The sequence below is a fragment of the Taurulus bubalis genome (genome assembly GCF_910589615.1).
Source record: "Taurulus bubalis genome assembly, chromosome: 7".
NCBI classification, from domain to species: Eukaryota; Metazoa; Chordata; class Actinopteri; order Perciformes; family Cottidae; genus Taurulus; species Taurulus bubalis.
Window position 1 is genome coordinate 14,389,859 of NC_136595.1, and position 19,466 is coordinate 14,409,324.

A 19,466-nucleotide genomic window follows, 5' to 3' on the forward strand; every position below is an offset into this window, starting at 1 on the left:
TCATTTCAGCTGTACCAGCTTCTGAGTGAGTTGTTGTTGTTTTTTTTATCATAAAATGACAGGTGCTTGCTTGTATTGCCTTCAAGCTTAATACAATTTAAAGCACAGTTCCTAAGGCAGTGATTACCATTTAAAATGTCCCACATCAAGCATCTGCCCTTTTATTGCTTTCTTCTACTGGTTTTGCAGCAGAACCATTTTACTTCCAGCCACTGGAGCTTGTTCTTTCTCATATGTTGTGAGAATATAGAAATATATTGTAACACAAATATGGGCTGATCTGCAACCCACACTGGTTTAATTTATATCCAGCATTCAATTCAGTTTCCTTGTAAAGTAATGTATTTATCTTGTCATTATCGTTTGTTTGCTATTTTTTTCACCAGAGCCAAAAGTAGTGATGTCAAATGGCTTATTTTCCCACCAATCCTAGGGTAGTTTTTAGAAACAGAAAAAAGCAGCAAATCCTCAAACTCAAAAAGCTTGAACCAGCAATTGTAAGATATTTCTCCTTGATAGAGGACTTAAACAATAACTTAACAAATTAACAAAATTGTTAGTTTAATTGTTTCAGCACTGCTCCTGTTGCTGTTAGCCCTCTTTTTTTCAAGAAATACTAAACTGCATTTGTATTAAATTATGCTATACGGTACAAATGAACGTCAACTTTCAGAGATCTGCCGAGGTTTGTACTTAAAGGAAAATAACCCTGCACAGTCCAATAAACCACTCAAAACATGGCCTAAAGGTATTTGAAGTTCCTCAAGCCAAGTATCGTTTAATAGTACAATCTAATCCCTTCAATAATCTTTTTTTATATTCTTGATTTATACCAACCATAACATGCTCGACCAATCATATATTTAAAGCACAGCAGAGACGGATTTATGAGTAAACCCGGTTTGACCCAATGGGCACAGGAGGGGTTCCCCTCTATGGCTGCAGTGTTTCTCCAGCCCTCTTGATTCTGTAAACCTGTGGCAGCTTTCAGCAGTTGGACAGTGTGGTTAAATTAATTGCTGTTGAATGTAGAGGGATGTGGAGGTGAAGTGCAGTTTAGACAAATCAGCAGTTTTTATTTTTAGCTGCGTGTTTTAAGTAGGTTACCTGTTTGTGAGGTCTGAGTAATGGACTGTCTGCCCAACAAGCCCCCAGGCCACAATTTGTACATACCTCTCGCTCTCTCCTGTCTCTCTCTCTCTCTCTCTCTCTCTCTCTCTCTCTCTCTCTCTCTTTCTCTTTCTCTTTCTCTCTCTCTCTCTCTGTGTGTTATCTGTCTTGATCTGTCTCTTTTCCCTCCTTGCTCTTTGCTTCTCCCACTCCTTCTCTTCGGATTTCCATCTCCCTTTTTTGTCTTGTTTTCCGCCTTCAGTCAGTTAGTTTAAAAGCCACCGGGGGATAAATCTGACAGGAGCACACAATACTGCAGAATAAAGACACCGACAAACACACGCGCTGGATTCAGACTGATGGTGGACAGTGTTTATGGAATCCCCCTGCCTGTGCTAATGCTTTTTTTAGAATACCTCCACATTTATTATGTCATCTGCAAAATGCTGAGCGAGTCTGTGCTGATGTGTAACACTCCTGTAGCTTATTTGTGTCCAGGTGAAAGGGGGAGTGTGTATCTTGGTCAGCAAAAGATGATTGTGTGTGTTTGAATGAACTTTAATGCATTGACATTCGTGCTTTCATGCATTGATCAGTGTATATTTATGTGCATGCTTGCTGACTAAAGTGCATTCATGCAAGTATTTGTATATGGCCCCGATATACACTCTATAAGATGTCCTTCTCACTCCTGTGGAGCAGATTACTGAAATGGGCATGTACTGGTTTTGCCAATCAGGAAGGATCCAACAATCCTTCTGTTTCCGGTTGTATAAATCATCACGCCGCAAACCACCATCCACTTTTTTCAGCAACTGAAAGAGCAACATGAAAACTAAGAGGATTACCTGCAGTCAAGAAAAGCCTTGTGTTCTCTTCAGATATGATGCTGCCTCTCTTAACTTGGTCTTATCGCAGCCACAGTTCCTCTGTCCTTTTCTTACCCCTGTCTGGAAATGGAACAAACGCATCACTAGCAGCCTTCTTGATTCCCCCCCACGGTCTATTCCATTGATTCACTTGTGGCAGTGGTGGAAAGATATTCAGGCTGAAGATCCTTTTGATGGTGTCGATACTTGTGATGACGCTGAACTCGCTGCTTCTAGCTGTGCTACAGTCTCCAGCTTCAGAGGACGATGATCTGGTGGGGCCTTATGGTGTTGGACACTGTCCAAGCCATGGCAGGAAGGGTAAACATCTGTATTGGCCCCATTAAGCCTGTTAGAGTATGAGTGCAGACAGGGTCCCTTGACCTGGTCTCTATGAAGCTTGTTAAGTTGATGGCATTATGATGCAAGTTCAGGGTTTGACAGCTGGTACTGTGAGGAATCAGTGGGTCGACGCCTTATTAGCCAAACTAGTATGCAAATGTTCAGGGCAGGAGTGAGTGGGCAGACCGATAGCCGGTTTCAGAGGAACTCTACCTGTGCTCATAACTAAGGTTATAGGGTTTATTCTGTTTGTTTTGTGTTGGTACTAGCTGTGTACTGCAGGGATGTTGAACTGGGTCACTGTGACGAGAACTGATGCTGCTGATGAGGCTGCAGTTCCTCCTGAACACCTCAGCCTCCCTGCAGAGATCAAAGAGCTGCGTGCTTCAGCATTCGCATACGTTTACACTCCACATCCACATACAGGATATAACTCCTTCTTCCAGCACACGCATAGCAAGAACAGATGTACATTAATCAGCTTAGGTGGACCATAAAAAACTGCAACTGCATTTTTGTTAATCGCTGAACAAAATTAAAATGTTATTTTGTAAAGTGTACCAGCTGGATGAAGTAGTGCTACAGATCCCCTGTAGAGTGGAGACTGTGGAGATGAAGCTAGCATGATGATAATGTCATCCTTTTAAGGTAAAATATTCCAACAACCAAAATAGATTAGTAACTTTAAAAGTACAACACATTTACTGTTTTGTTTTGATATAGCTGTTGCTATTTTAAACATTTTAGAAATATCGTAATCATCATGACAACTGGTACACGACAAATAAGAATCTGCTTCTTTTTTTAATTGTGGGAAGAGAACAATGGTGCAAAAAATATGTAAAAAATCACTGTCGGAGAAAAGGCGGGTCTTGTAAAGCCATAGGGCTTAAACTTCTTTGTGTTTTATTTCTGCATTGACAATGGGAGGAGATGGGGCATATTTTTAGGAGGACAAATGGAGGTAGAAGGAAAGAAGTGAAGGAAATGAAGTAGAAAAGAAGATGAAAGAGAAGTATATAAAATGGAAGAGAATGAAATGGAGAAAGCAGTGTACGTGGTACGTTAGGAAAAGAAGCAAAAAGAGGGGAGGAGATGGAGAAAGGGAAACAAGGAGATGGGAGTAAAGAATTCAAGGGTAAAGGGAAATATGCAGTGGGAAATTAATAGAGAAATAATGGGTTCAAGATGAGGAAGGAAGGAGCTTAAGCGGAGTAGAAGACATCTGCGCTTCATTTTGTGTGTTTTTTTGAGTAATGAGGCTGTTAATTAGTAGAGGCATGCATGGTTTATTAAATCAAAGTGTTTACAACTTTCACTGTCAACCAGATTCTTGCTGGTCTTAGCTGATGTTGCCATAGTAATTACGGTGTCATAAATGTGTTTGTTATTGATGGGCTTACTCAAAAGGTAGTTAATTAATCATTAGTCTATAACTACTTGAAAATTTATGTTTTTATTCACGTAGTAATTAATTAAGTGGTTCCTTGTGTGGTCGTCCTCTACTCTCTATTCTCCTGTTAATGTTTCTCACTTAATTAGTCTTTGTGAGGTTCAATCTTCAGACTAGTTCTGTACTTGTTTAAAAAAAAATAGGGAGCATTGTTTTCTTGATGAGTGATTAATCCTTTGGTCTATTAAATGTCAGAAAATAGGGAAAACGTATATCACAATTTACTAAAGCCCATTGATGTCATCAAATTGATTTTGTCCAACCGACAGTTCAAACAAAGGAATTCAGTTTATAGCATAAAACGACACTTATTATACTATTATCAAATTAGTTGCTGATTTATTTTCTAGTGATCAAACAATTGTTTTAATGATTTCATTGTTTTAGTCCTTAAATGTAAGACGACATCTACTGTCTTGGAAAATACCCTTTTTAGATTTATCCATTACATTTACATTCAAATATGATTTAAGTTTGAAATTTGATTTATCAATCTGTTGTGTACCATTTGGGAAATGTATTTTTGCTGTCGGGTTAAGGCAGCTATGAACATGGGGGTGGAAAAAAAAAATCACACAGCACTACCTTCATTCCTAAAGAGCTGCATCAGTTTTTTTTCTTTTTTGCTACGCAGAAGAAACACAATGTAAAACTGTTAGTTCCATTTCTAACACATAATGCACAGAACGACACGCCACCTCCACACTACAAATCTCATTAAAGCATTACATACAGTTGTGCCAGGAGCTTCCTTCAAACCCTTTTGTGGTGTGTTTGCGTGTGTGTAGAAGTGTTTTACCCATCTTGTGGGGACAGATCTGTTACAGTCACATTGTGGAGACTCGTCTTTCTTTTTAGTAAATAAAACAACACAATCCCTGGTTTTTAATAAGAATGAATCGGTTGGTCCATAAAGTATCTGAAAATCAAAATTTTTGAAAATGTCCAATTTAGTTTTGTAGACCACCAGGTGACATCTTCAAATGTCTTATTTTGTCTAACCAACAGTCCAAAACCCAAAGCTATTGAGTTTAAATAGGTAGAATTAATTTTGCATTTATTCATAAATAACTTAAAACAAAAATCGTTTATCAAAATCGTTGATCCACCAATTGATTAATCAGCTAACTGTTGGAGCTCTAAAACAAAAATAACTAAAAGACACGACAGCTTCTTATGTTGTTGGTGTTCAAGTTGTGCCTGTAAAGCAGCAATGCCACCAACAATGTCATTACTCTACAAGCAATCTCCTGTCTAGCCTGAACCACTTCAATCCATTCAGCAAGCATTGCTGTGCTTTTATTTTGTAGAGTTTCCCTGCACAAATACATTCAGGCATTGAGGGACCTTTGGACCGAGACCTCATATGAACATTATATGTTGCAGTGTTTTACACAAACATGCAGCCGACTGCTTCCCTTCTTCTTTTCGCTCTACTTTCCGGAAACAAGGAGAAGAGAGAAGCAAGAAAGATGAAATTTCTCACTCACACACCCATTTTCTCTCTGATGAACACAAACACACATCAAGGCCAGGCAGGATCAGGGTTGGTTTATCTGCAGCTTACAGTGAGGTAGGTGTGTGTGTGTGTGTGTGTGTGTGTGTGTGTGTGTGTGTGTGTGTGTGTGTGTGTGTGCAGTATGTGTTTGTGAGAGAGAAGCGCATAAGAAAACAAGGAGGCTTGTTTGGTATGTGTGTACACTGCAGTGGCTGTGGATTAGACAGTACAGACTAAGAGACTCAGGCCTGGGGAGTGATGCTGCTGGAGGAATAGGAAAAACACTAATACACACACACACAAACACCCGGTGATATAGCAGTGTGCTGTTTTGAATCACAGCTGTGGACTGATGCAGTTGAAAACATTGCCTTCTCTTTTACTGTGTATAAACATTTACAAACAGAGAAAAGATTTGTAAGAGCATGATCGGTGTAAATGTCAGAAAGGTTGTGGGTGCTCTGTGGAAACATTCTTCATGCTGTTTGTTATCCCATGAATCAATTTAAACACTGTATAAATCAGGATTCGCAGTATTTTAACTTGCACAACCTCCCGTCTAAAGCGTTCAATCCATGTGTGTTGCAGGACTCGGCTCAGGAAGGTGTCATCACCCGGGACATCCACCGCACCTTCCCTGCACACGACTACTTCAAGGACTCTGACGGAGATGGACAGGATTCACTATACAAGATTTGCAAGGTGATCCTGAGATATGACATTGAGGTTGTGAAGGGGCATCCGAGTCGAGTAACAAGATATTTTGAATATTGATAAAATTAGCATGGGAATATACAGTACTGTGTGTGTTAACTCCCTTTCTCCATGGCATAATAGAACAGAAGGCAAATCTCAATACACATTCTTTCATGCTGTGTTCAAACGTTTTTGAAAACTTCCCTGCTGAGAAGCGCTGTGAGATGAGAAGCTAATTCTGAAATGTTCGCTCGACCTTGTACAATTTGTGCCATTTCCTATGAAGCCAGCCATTTTAAAAAAAGTGGTGGTGTTTTGCTGTGCTCTTTTTGGTCTGGCAAGGATCAGTAGGATTTTGTTTGGCATTTCAGTTGGCTCTACAATATGACTGACAGTGTCCGCCTTTACTTTACTGAGACATCAACATGAACCCACACGATACACCGGACATACACACCACTCAGTGGAAAGGGATTGATCATTTCTTCCAATTTTGAAAGTGGAAAAACATGGTTGTTGTTATGTAGGTGGCAGATTTCTCTCAAATTATCAGACAAAAATAGTTTCAGAATATCACATTTGAGACAAGAAATAGACAATTCAGTTGCAGAATATGTTGTGCTCCTTTTGCAACTCTTTACAGCCTAGTTTAAATGCTTTAGTTTTGGACTGTTTTAGAGGCATCCCTTTAACGACTCTTATTAATTCACTGCCATCTACTCAGGATTGCAATGTCAATGCATTGCTTGTAATTATTATTATTATTATTATTATTGGCTGCTGAAGAAGTTTCCTGCATGAGAACTTGCATGATTTTGTTGGATCTAGCCACAATCCGACCCCTGTGGCGTCTATAGAAATAGATAATCTTCTCGCTGATGGTCTGATTTACTCATAAAGGTCATAATGAGGCACTGTTATTACATTGAGACCGTTTCATAACCAGTTAAAAGTTCCATGTAGACCCCTTGACCTGGATTAGCCTGGTACCATTAAACACATGCCGTTGACGCTCCTTTATATTAAAATGAATGAGAAGAATAAGGAAAGGGTCCCAGTGGACTCACATCCTGAGGTAATTACCTGTGAAGACACAAGGTACATTTTATTCAGACAAAAGCCAAGGTCAGCACTACTGTAATGTATTAAAGCCACTCTTAATCTGTCACTGTGCTCAACCAAGACAATTTATTATGCACAGACGTCTTTGCCTTGCCCTACAAAATATCCAACATCTCTATCACAGAAAAATTATTTGTGAAATCAGCACGTATGATTTAAGTAAGTAATTAAACACTCATGTATATACTATTAACGGTTAACTAGGCTTGGGTGTGATTTCTATATATATGCTTTGTGTAGTTCTCAAAAATTGCATCTCCAGAATAAATTCCTTCATAATCTCAGACAACAAAATAGCTCACTGATGATACTGATTGTTACTGGGTAACTACAACAGTTCTAACACCTATTGAGTTTATTCAGTAACAGCAGAGACAGACGACTCATCAATCTGTTGAATTAACAATCAGTACTTCACTCAAGTCTGGACAGCCATTTTAGCTAGCCAGGCACACAAATTTATAATACACACAGTATACGTATATTATTATTATTATTATTATTATTATTATTATTATTATTATTATTATTATTATTATGTATTTATTATTATTTATTTATTATTATTTATTTATATACTTATCTGATATACACTCAGTAATTTACTTTATAGTCAGCATTAAATTGAGGTGTAGTGTAGCGCAACTGTGTGTTTTGCATCTATTGTTAAGTCATTTTTGAAGGGCCATACTTTAATGGCCATTTATAGGGAATACATTTCTCACATATTAACATGCAGATAATTTGCACCTGTACGTAACCTGAAACGCTATCAGCTGTGTGAATGGAAGCATATCTCGCTGGTGAATAGCAAGGAGTGGTGGGCCAAAAGATTTTTTTTTGCTATATTTTTATCTACCAGAGAAAAAGAAAGATTTTGCTCATGAATAAAAACCTATGAGGACAAAGCTGAATCAGATAAAAGGAGTGAATATAGGGGATACATTAAACACAGATATGGATATCACAGAAGTGGTTTGTTTAATCATTAAAATCAAAGGTAGGAAGTAAAACTTTTGCTCCTTTTGAATTTTCCTGGCGCTGCAGAAGTAGAGTATGACCGGTCAGCGCTCTGGGAGAACCTGTCAGGAAGGGTTAGCTTCCAGTCTAGTCCCAACTAGGTCAGTGGCGAGCCAGCCTTCATTTGTATGCAAATCCATGTAGATTTGCTGCTGATAAGGTTGGTTGGATCTTGAGGCATGAGTGGGTTACAGGCACAGAGAATCCAGGACAAAGTGTAAATTCATCTTCATTGCCTACCCAGTAATAAGCTTGGAGCCTTTTATTTTTTAACCTTTATTCTCCAGGGAAGGTCACCTGAGTGCCGTGCTCTTTTTCAGTGATAATATGCTTCATTCTCTCAATGCACAGCCTCGGACATCTACTAGTGGTTCCTCAGAAGACCTGGTGAAGCAGTTCGGGATTGACTGCCTCGCTCAAGACTCTGACAGAGGGTTTTCAGGGAGAGGGGAACATTATCCTTCCAGCTGGTGTGGGGATTCAAAACCTGTGACTCTCAGATAAAGATAATTCCTGCTCTATTTCCAAGGAAAAAAAAAAGTAAACAAAGAAGGGGGGCAAACATGTTAACGCCTCATCAACCTGGGTAATGTTGTATTTCCCAGTAATCACAGAGTGTTTTCATGCCCACATTATTCAGGATACTAGTTGATATCCTGGTGACCGCCACCCGGATCAAAATGTGTGTACTTGTAAATACAACACCAGCAGGGTTTGTTAGAATAAAGATTTGCACGGCTGCATCCCTTCCAATTCTGAAGCTGACGCTGACATTTGATCTACACAAACAAGAAAAGGTATCTTCTGTACACTGAGCCAGTGATGTATCACAAAAATAACCATGGAAACAGATTTCAGGCTGCACAGTCTTAACAGTTGAAGCTTTAATATTCTTACATGTTCCATTATCGTATTAATATAAAACAAGTTTATGAACAGGATTCCCTGGTGGCCAGAGCTTCGACCATGAACCATGACGTCCCCAGTACTCATCCAGCCGTGGACCTTTTCTGCGTGTCATTTTCTCTCTGCCCTCCTGTTATCTCTATACTATTGTCTTTCTAATAAAGGCATGCAGTGCCTTAAAAAAACATTTTTGTGAAATATGAACCAAAACAAAAGCAATACACGATTACAGAAAAAAATAACAATGTGCAAAAAGTATGCGCAATTTATGCACTACAATATTTCAATTGAGGTCGAATTGACCTCTTTAATTTTTTGTTTCTACACCACCTTAAATGTGGTTCATAAAGCCCTCATACATACATTCCAATAATATTGCAACGATAATTTACTTAGCTTTACTGCTGGCACAATTCCCCTCTCAGCTGGTTTTCATGTATTTTGAATAGAATCAGTCGAACACTTTTCTGGAGTGTTCACATATTAATTATTTTTGCTCAAGGACACATCTACAGCACATATGATCACTAATTGGTTGTTGCAGAATCAACCTATGACCTACAGTTTATGAAATTAAACAGTTCTCTAAATACTATCACTTTTGTGGTAATAATACCTTCCACATTTGTGTAAAACGTTTTCTCTAAAGTCATACACGTATAACAATCCTGTGCTTATTGGTTATGAGAAACCAGACATATATATGGTAACAATCCAGCCCTCTAAGCCTATTATCTGCTCAGGCTAACAAATTTAGATTTCACCCACCAGGACCTCCCCCATCCATCTGTCAGCATGCACTTCTACCAGCCGATTTGGGGACATGTGAATGCCACCCTCCATCAAGCATGTCAGCATGTAGATTACACTCCAGACAGCTCCACAAGACTTCTTCATTACCTCCACATCAAACCCCAAATTAGCTAAACAGATCAGTAGTGAAGCTCTGGATGTCCACACTCATTTTTCAAGCATGCAAAAAGGGATTGAATCTTTCAACCTGACGTGTGGAGGTTTGACTGCTGTTGAAGTTGATGTCCGTCAAAGCATCCTGCTAAAATATCAATATATAATGTAATATTGAACCGTCACCAGCTGAATAATTTTGAGTGACATTATTTAAAGATGATATTGAAATTGTGTGTTTTATTAGACTGTGCTGTACTGTACATCTGCCCCAACATGTGTACAGGGGATTATGACTATATGATTACAGGATATCTGTTCTATGTTTTCTGGTGCTCAGTTCTTGGTGCTGCTGACCTCTCAAACATGTTGAACTGCAGGGCTCCAGGTTTGGCCTATCAGCTTATATGTTAAGTAGAAATCAGGTGAGGTGCTTTACCTGCCCTGTACTTACCTCTGATGATTGCCATTTATTGGGCAGGCTTTGGAATGACTTACTGTTCAGTGATCATGTATGTTGCTTCAGCCCTGTACAGTATGTCTTGCATGGATGTTGTTAGATAAGAGATTACGCTGTTTCATTTGGTCTTTGCCTCCTTCCACATGAAAAAAAAAGTGTCTGTTGAATAGTTTTACCTCTCTACAGATCCTTGTTTACACTGTGTGAAGGCCTGTCTGTTTGCTCATTAGCGTGAGTGGTGGGGTGTGTCTGCTACCCACTGTTTTGAGACGGCGCCTCTCCTGAGCGGTCATCTGAAGGTTACTCTCCTTGGTCAGTCCTCCATACTTAAATGACAGAACCAGCCAGGGTTCTTATATTGGACAGGCCACATCTTCTCTTACTGCTGCAGTGGAGAGACAACTTTAGTTGTAGCATGACTTGAGTTTCTTTGCCTTACTGTTTATCAATCAGGCTTTAAGAGTGGATTTGGCCTTTCCTTCCTGTTCGTCAATGACGTCTAATCGCTGTGGTTATTGACATATTTGTATGTTGCATTGGTGCCATAATAGTGATTACAGGCATCCGATTATATTATACAGTGGGTCAAATAAGTATTGAACACGTCACCATTTTTCTTAGTAAATATATTTCTAAAGGTGCTATTATATTTTACCTACTGTATATCATTATTTTTCTAACAACAAGGAAACGCATGACAATGTGAAAGGGGTTGTCCATTGTGAAAGTTGGCATATCATTAGGGTGTTACATTATTAAATACAGGGACTTAGCTCAGCATTTATTGAATAGATCCCTCATAGCGAGCGAGAAAGTGAGAGAAGAGAGGAGTTGAAACCAACAAAGAGAAAGCCCAAAGACCCAGAGAGACATCCACCAGGGAAATTCCTCTGAAGAACAAGAAAAAACGCTGGCACCAGAAAGAAACTGTCACTACGTCTGTCCTGTATGTGCTGATGCTTCAGATCAAGAAAGCAGATCAAATGGTGTTGGATCAAATGACTTGATCCTGACTCTGAAAAGGAAGCAGGAATTCCTGAGTATACTAAAAATATATCCATTCCACGTGGTCACAAGAAACATAGTTTTTCATGCTGACTCAAGCAAAGTTATCACTTTTCTATATCCGTGTTCATGCTACTAACCTATATTAGACAAGAAGTAACTGTAGCAGCATTACTGAATGCTCTATGCAGTAGTTAAACTGAATGGCTGTACCCATGGCTGACACTCCTCCTCCCTCGCTGGAGTCCAAGACACTAAATCCCTGAGCTGCTCCAGTGGACTGGTTCATTGACTGTTGTAACTGTATGACACTGTGGTTGAACTGTGCAGCCCTTAGTGTGAATGTTTGTGTCTGTGTAAGACAAGCAGCGGCAGAAAAGTATTCAGGTTGCCTTGCTGGGTAAATAATAGGCAAAGGCGGGACTAAATCGGTGTTGTGCCAGTCACAAGTAAGTCTCAAGACTTTGCCCTTCAGTCCCGAGTCAAGTCTTAAACTTTGCTTTTTGAGTCCTAAAGAAGTCAAATTTGCTTTAAACTAAATGGATCTGGGGAATTAAGTGTTGATTGGAATGGATAGAGCTGACGTTAGTGGTTTCAGGAAATTTTTGGATTTGTGGCACACTTTCTAAATAACATATTCTTTAATCTTTGGGCTTGGGGGAAGGTATCAAGTATTTTAAGTCAAAAGTGTAAATAAATATAGAGTATTGTTCATCACAAGAAACCTTTAGCCTCCAATATTTAGCCTTAACCACTCAAGGATGTAAACAATATTCACACTTTCATCAGTATTGTTACATCCATGTTGATGATATTGAGTCCCAGTATTATTATTATGATGATATGTCATGAGCACCTGTGCAAAACAATCAGCAATGAGCTTGTGACTGTTGCTGATCCTGACATCACACCCCAACTTTTCATCAACGGTTATAACTGTCTGTTCCACAAATTATTAAGTTAATGTATGTAAGTTGGTTTGAAAACTGTTAAAATAACCAAACTGAATTTGTTCTTGTCTTTCTCTCTCAAAGGCCTACTCTGTCTATGATGAAGAAATTGGTTATTGCCAGGGTCAGTCGTTCCTCGCTGCTGTTCTCCTGCTGCATGTGAGTAAACTTTGTCGTCCAGCCATCCACTGAGCCGGCTGCCTCATGGTCAAGACAATGCACTGATAAATGACGAGATGGATACAATACATACACGCATGCATACCAACCTGGGTTGAACAAAACAACATAACAGTTTGCAATATTCAATTCAATTCAGTTTATTTTGTATAGCCCAACATCACAAATACAAGTTTGCCTCGGAGGGCTTTACAATCTGTACACATGCCATCCCTGTCCCGGGATATCACAATATCACAAAACAATGTTATTTTGTTTACTTTCTTGATGTTAGTAAAGCCTAAAAATACAAATCTTATTACATTTACCTCCTTTACATGTACAGAAGAACTCGCTTCTGGTGCTTTTCTATTTCTCCATAAACCCTCTCTGAAATGCTGAGATGTTACCTCAATGCCACAGACTGTGTTTGAGGACAGCAGTCAAACTAATTATTACAAGATGAATATGTCAGTGTTGTACTACTGCACCTACACCTCTCTGCAGCTATAGTAACCATGTTGTGTGCTGGGTGTAATAAAGCAGAGCTGAGGCCATATAAGAGAATAAATGGAGGCTGAGAGGGAGACATAAAGAACATCTCTGGCTGACCGCTGGAATGAACACACTTCAGAGAAGAATTATGTGGATGAATAGAAGTAGTGAGAGAGCACTAGAGAATGTGAAGCTGAACGCATAATACAGCTATAGCAGACAATTAGAAGTGGTAAAGAGGTGGACAAGACACTTATTCACTCTCTCACAGATTTAATTTCAAGGTCACTGACAGACACGCATTTCTTAAAGAACTTCGGCTCTATTAACCTGTCCCCATACACATTGAAGTACATTATTTATTTGTAGTACTTTCTTCACTCTTTATTGTCTGTTCAAAATTGGTTGCATCATGTAAAACATACGTGCAATTTGTATTTGGGGAAGTTGTTAAATGACAGATGGAGGACATGGGGGCGGGAGTCCTAAGTGGAGGAAGAAGTTTGGTTGAAATCCAATTTACAAGGGCAGCAGAGGTTAAAGAGGAGGAAGACGGAGGATGAGTGGAGACAGTGAAGAGAGGTCAGGAGGAAGTGGGATAAAGAGAGATGGTGGGAGAGTCATGGGGGCGAACAATGGATAAATTTGTTAAAGACACATAATGTACAAAGGAAAATGGACTGGAGTGGAAAAGATAGGAGTGTGGAGGAGGAAAACAGCAGGAAGTTATAGAGGATGAGGCTGTAAAAAGGAAGAGGGGGAGAGATAGCAGCAGTAAAAGAAAGAGAGGTTTTGCAGAGGTTATATAGAGGAAGAAGAGGAGGAAGAAGGGGGAGATGTTATAGAGGAGATGTCAGGAATATTAATAGGGGTTCAGGTTTACCTGCAGGAGCCCATTCAGCTCCAAACACATACTGTCACTCTGATTAAATATCACCCGTGTGTGTGTGTGTGTGTGTGTGTGTGTGTGTGTGTGTGTGTGTGTGCAGTATGGGGGGGGGAGGAAGAGGAGAGACCCACACCCCCACACAAACATACACAGTTTTACCTGCCTCTTATCTTCATTCATCCAAGCAACTCACATTAAAGCCTTCATCCAAGCAACTCACACTGAAGTTGTCCCTTAATGTCATTCACACCTTCACCTTCTTCTGTCCTTCAGGCTTTATTTAGAGCCAGTCAAATAGTGTTGGATAATAAAATGTCTGTTCTTGTCCTGAAGACGGAGTAACCACCAGTTGTCATCTGGAAATTCAAACTAAATATCATGGTTTCATTTGAGGTCACAAATGTACATTTCAAACAGTCAGTTGTTCAGAAATGAAGTTCCTATCCCTGTAGCTTATCATTATCCGTGTGGTTACAGATGCCAGAGGAACAGGCGTTCTGTGTGTTGGTGAAAATCATGTATGACTACGGCCTGAGCGCTCTCTACAAAAACAACTTTGAGGATCTTCACTGCAAGTTCTACCAGCTGGAGAGGCTGATGCAGGTTAGTGATGCAATGTTTTATAATATTTGAAATGCAGTGGAATGTATTGCAAAGCAATGGAAAGTAACATGATGCTGAGACGACAACCCTGACTGGACGGACAGACGATGAATGGAAATGAGTTGAGAAGGGGCAGGGGCCACTGGTTCTGGAAGTGTTTTTTCCTCTTAATGTATTTCTATTGCATTTTTTTATCCAAACAATATACTTTTTGTTAATTAAGATAGACACATGGGACTCTCCTGGATTATTTAAAGAGGAAGTTTATGTTTCGGCCACCTTTCAACAAAATAAAAGATCCAGTTATAATTTTGACATGTTAGACGGCTCAAAATACTACAATACCCATGAGCCTTGGCCATGAAGGAGAAGACGGTAAGAGGCGCCAATGAAACGCTAGCGAATTGAAAACGGGTTTTCATTGCAGTTGAGAATCACCGCACCATAATTTCTGAGTTAATTCTAATTTTGACCCAGAATTTAAGACTGAATATAAACAGATAGTGTTTTTTGTTTTCTCCACTGCGTATTTAAAATATATTTGTTTTCCCATTTTAAGCTTAGTGATTGGATGTTTGTTGCTGAAATCTACCTTCTTAACACGCAGTTGTTAATCCTTTGTAATAATAATTAACTGGGAGAATGTCATGCTGATCCAAGCTGTAGAAGTGCTTCAACTACAAGTTACGTAATGTTGACGATGGAGGAAAAAATGGCTTCTCGAGATTTGCGATCCTTTAAGGCTTTGGCTACAAATGCCTCCCAGTTTGTTCATTTTCTTTATTTCGTTAATCACACATATTTCAGACACCTCTGGGTGTAGTTGAAGGAATTAGAAATTGTACCATTTACTGGCAGAAATGTAAACGACTTAGCTTATAAATCAGTCGATTCGTCTGCATCTTCAGTTAAAATGCCATAAAACTCAGTTCACATAACCAGCTCTCCTCTCAAGGACCAATAATTTACACCAGATTTGATATTCCAACATTTTTACTTTATTGAGAATGAAGGTCCCATGGGCTGTTTCATTTAATTAATGATTAAATGCAGGGTTTGTGCAATTACACATACTGGTTGCCACTAAAAAGAAAAGACTAGCAGACAGTGCAAATTGCCTTACAAAATATATACAAATACATAGAGCATGTTTCCAGTGATTGCATCACATGTGGGGGACGACATGTTTGTTGTTGACTCGTTTCTGTTCACAAAATAGAATAGAATAGAATATAACAAGAATTACTAATAAGTCTGCGTGTGTGACTTTTGGTCTCTGTAGGCTAAACAGCATTACTTCTGTGTGTTGAGGCTGATGTTCCTGCTGCTGGTTGAGTCCCATCCCACTCGCCAAAATCCACTCACCGAGTAGAGTTTAATTTAGCCCTGAAATCCATTCTCGCCCTGCTGGCAGTCGTCTCGCAGCATCAAGATCAACTAATTTAGCATCGACCAAATGCGTTCAATGTAAGGATATTAGCATTGACTGCTAATTATTAGCGTACAGGTGGGAGCTCACTATCTGATCCAGTCAGGTGTCAGGTGGCATGGTAAGTGTTGTTTGCCAAAGTGGATCGCTATCGGGCTGATTACATTGACTCGAACACACACTTGCTTTTATACTGGAAAGCTGCAGCTGTCTTTTTCAGGTATAAATATCATCTTTTTTAACGTAAAAACAGATTAAACAAGCAAATGGTGAGGGAAAGAGAATAATTTGTGGAGAACAAACATAGGAACCCTCATCAAATTAATAACACAGAAAAATATAATAATATTGGCAATATTATACGTGAGTTATATGCAATATGAGTTCTGGTGCTCATACATTTTGGACAGTTTATGAAACAAATGTAACAAAGGTAGAATCGCTCATTCTTACAGATTTGTAATGGCACACTTGAATATATATATATATATATATATATATATATATATATATGTATATATATATATATATATATATATATATATATATATGTGTCTTTTTTTTAATGTAGTTTGAAAACATGTGCAATGTATGAATAATGTCTTTTGACTGTTGGGCAGCTGGGACTTCAGACTGAATTGTGTTCGGTGTCTTTTTCAACTTTTTCTTTTGTTCTTGGGGCTCTTTTGAAAGAGATTACCATCTCGGTGAGACAACATGATTGAATAAAGGATGAGTAAAAAAGAAATAATGTAACATGAAAATGGCAAACAGAGCCACATCCTTCTATTCTTGTAAATGCTGTTTCATCTCATACGTTTCTCCTCCTCCTTGTCTTCTATCAGGATCAGCTTCCAGACCTGTGGTCCCACTTCCAGGAGCTGAACCTGGAGGCACACATGTACGCCTCCCAGTGGTTCCTCACCCTCTTCACTGCCAAGTTCCCCCTGTGCATGGTTTTCCACATCACTGACCTGCTGCTCTGTGAGGTATAATTTGGCTCACTGCACTACTCTGTACTGATTGTTTATGGAGACTGATTTGGTCTACATTCTCAATGAGGGCAGGGTCAACGGTCTGGAAAGATGAGAGGAGGAGTAAGGAGGTAGGACAAAAGGTCACTCAAGGAAGAGAAGGAGTGGCTGAGGTTAGTGGTACGTTAGGAGGGAGTATGGCAGCCATTAAGGTAGGAGGAAGCAGACATGAAAGGAAAAGGGGACAGAGAAGGATGGAGGGAAGAGGTTCAACTGTACATTGACACTCTACACTTTACTGGCCAGCTTTGGTTTAATCTAATATCTTACAAATGTAACCAATAGAGATGCGTTGATGACACTTTTAAGGGCAGATGCAATCATTGATTTAATCATGTCATTAGGACCACATGACCCGATAGCAACAAGAAAGCTCCTCTGAAGAGACCTTCTTTCAATAACTGCTAGTTTACATATCTGACTCACGGTTTCAAAATATTATAACTTTAGATTTATATTTAATTTCCTGGCTTTCCCTCATGTAAACACTGTTTGCTCTGTCAGCACTGTTGCTGTAGTTTGCACTGTTAGCGTTGCTAGAACCGTTAGATTTGAGCCGCTATATTGAGAGCCTTTGAGAGGCAATAGAAATGCTCCCAATCTTGTATTTACCCCCTTTAATCACCATCATCATTTGTACAGTGCTACAGAGTAATTTGATATAGAAACAAATGTATTCATCATTTCAATGAAACACCCAATACAAACTAGTTAAAGCAAGTAGTAGAATAGTATATAAACAAAACGAAGATGATGATAAAATCTTTTTGATAAAACATATTTTTTCTTGGAGGACATCCCCTGAAAACTCAATAGTTCACTCAAGTGGTTAACATTGAAGAAACCTGGAGGGGCTTAGATCTGAACCCCTACAATGTTTTTTTTATTGGTTTTGTCACTGATTCTCTGTAACAAACGCCAAATTCAAGCCTATGGTAGTTCCTAAGTACATTACATTGTACATTACCCGGTACTGGATACTTTATCTTAAGATTGATGAGCCACACCAGTTTATATGTCTTTGGCTGCATCATCTGATCTGCGGTCATATGATTTGCCAACTCGGGTGAAGAGTGCAACAGCTTTTAGGTGATAACCACAGGCCAGTGAGTTAGCTCAGGTGTCCGGGAGGCTGCCAGATAGACCTGGTGAAGCCAAATGTGTAATGAGGATGAGAGTGTCTGACTGACTGAGGTGAAGCCATGCAGCTGCATCCTTCTGGAAATAAAATATTCTGTTTGGAGCGTAACAACTAAAAGTAACAAGGGGCCAAGACCAACACCTTGAGGAACACCACGTCCGACATGAGCATATGAAGAAGAGGCGTTACCCATAACAACAGCTTGAGTTCTGTTAACGGTTCAAGGGCAGAGTCACTCAGATCCATTTTTACAGGTGACTCAGCAAAATAGTATGATAAATGTAAAGCACTAGAACTTGTTATTTACCACCATTGCATCATTATGCGTGTTCTGTTTATGTGTGTGTGTGTGTGTGTGTGTGTGTGTGTGTGTGTGTGTGTGTGTGTGTGTGTGTGTGTGTGTGTGTGTGTGTGTGTGTGTGTGTGTGTGTGTATATTAGTGTTGGGGTTACTGACTTTTGAAAGTTTCAATTCATGAAACATCAAAAGTGAAATGCCCTATGTGTTTCCTCTGTCCTCGACTTCCTACCCCCTCCCTCCCTCCGTCTTCCTATTGCCCCCAGGCAGGACAATTAAAAGTTTCCCAGGTCTTTCTCACCCAATGAGCCGCATGATGAGAATCTGCTCGTTAAACCATCTCTTTCTTTCTGCCGTCCTCTCCTTGGCTCTCTCCATCATTTTCTCCCACTCCTTTATTGCTTCCTCTCTTTATCATCTTTCTCTTTCCTTGTTTACCTCTTTTCTCTGCCATTTGTTTAACAACTTTTTTTGCTTTGTTTCCGTTCTTCTGCTGTCTTTCATTCTGTGCCTATTGACTTAATCTTATGTCTGTTTAAACAGTAGTGAGTCTCTTTTATTTTTTGCTCTGATCTTTTTTCTCCTTGTACAGCATTGCGCCACCTCTTCATTAGCTTTACTTATTTGCTCTTTATTCTTATGTATGTATACATATAATCTTCCCTTCTCTCCTGTTCTTTCTTTTATTAGTCCCCTCAACAGTTTATTATGATAATTGTTTTACTCTTTACATTTCTACTACATTCTACTGTCATCTAAATGTCTTTATTTATTGTTACTATTTGTAATTTATCATAATATGATTTATTTATTTTTTAATTCAACATCTCTTTACCTCACTGGACTTTTGTTTGGCTGGTGTTTTCCCACGGATCCAAGAGACCTAAGTTCTACTGATTGGTGGGGAGTCCCAGGCTCCAACTTGATGTGATGTGACGTTTTTTAGGTTCAATTTGAGTCACTGTAGAGTCATCGGTCATTACCACTTTAGTTACTTATTAGTATTGTCCAGCATTATTTCTTACAAATAATTTAACATTTTAAATTCAAATTGGTCCCACCTCCATTTACAAAACTTTGCT

At 39.2% G+C, this 19,466-nt stretch overlaps 1 protein-coding gene across 3 annotated transcripts in view; it reads left to right on the forward strand.

Moving 5' to 3' along the window:
* rabgap1l (RAB GTPase activating protein 1-like) overlaps positions 1 to 19,466 on the forward strand; it is a gene marked incomplete at its 5' end in the record, with an annotated part of 94,179 nt that overhangs the window by 51,232 nt on the left and 23,481 nt on the right. For all 3 annotated transcript variants that reach the window (XM_079221060.1, XM_079221061.1, XM_079221059.1), the window contains 4 exons: positions 5,861 to 5,974; positions 12,422 to 12,496; positions 14,358 to 14,483; positions 16,758 to 16,901. In XM_079221060.1, coding sequence (XP_079077186.1) covers positions 5,861 to 5,974; positions 12,422 to 12,496; positions 14,358 to 14,483; positions 16,758 to 16,901 — 459 coding nt within the window. The remainder of the gene's footprint in view (positions 1 to 5,860; positions 5,975 to 12,421; positions 12,497 to 14,357; positions 14,484 to 16,757; positions 16,902 to 19,466) is intronic.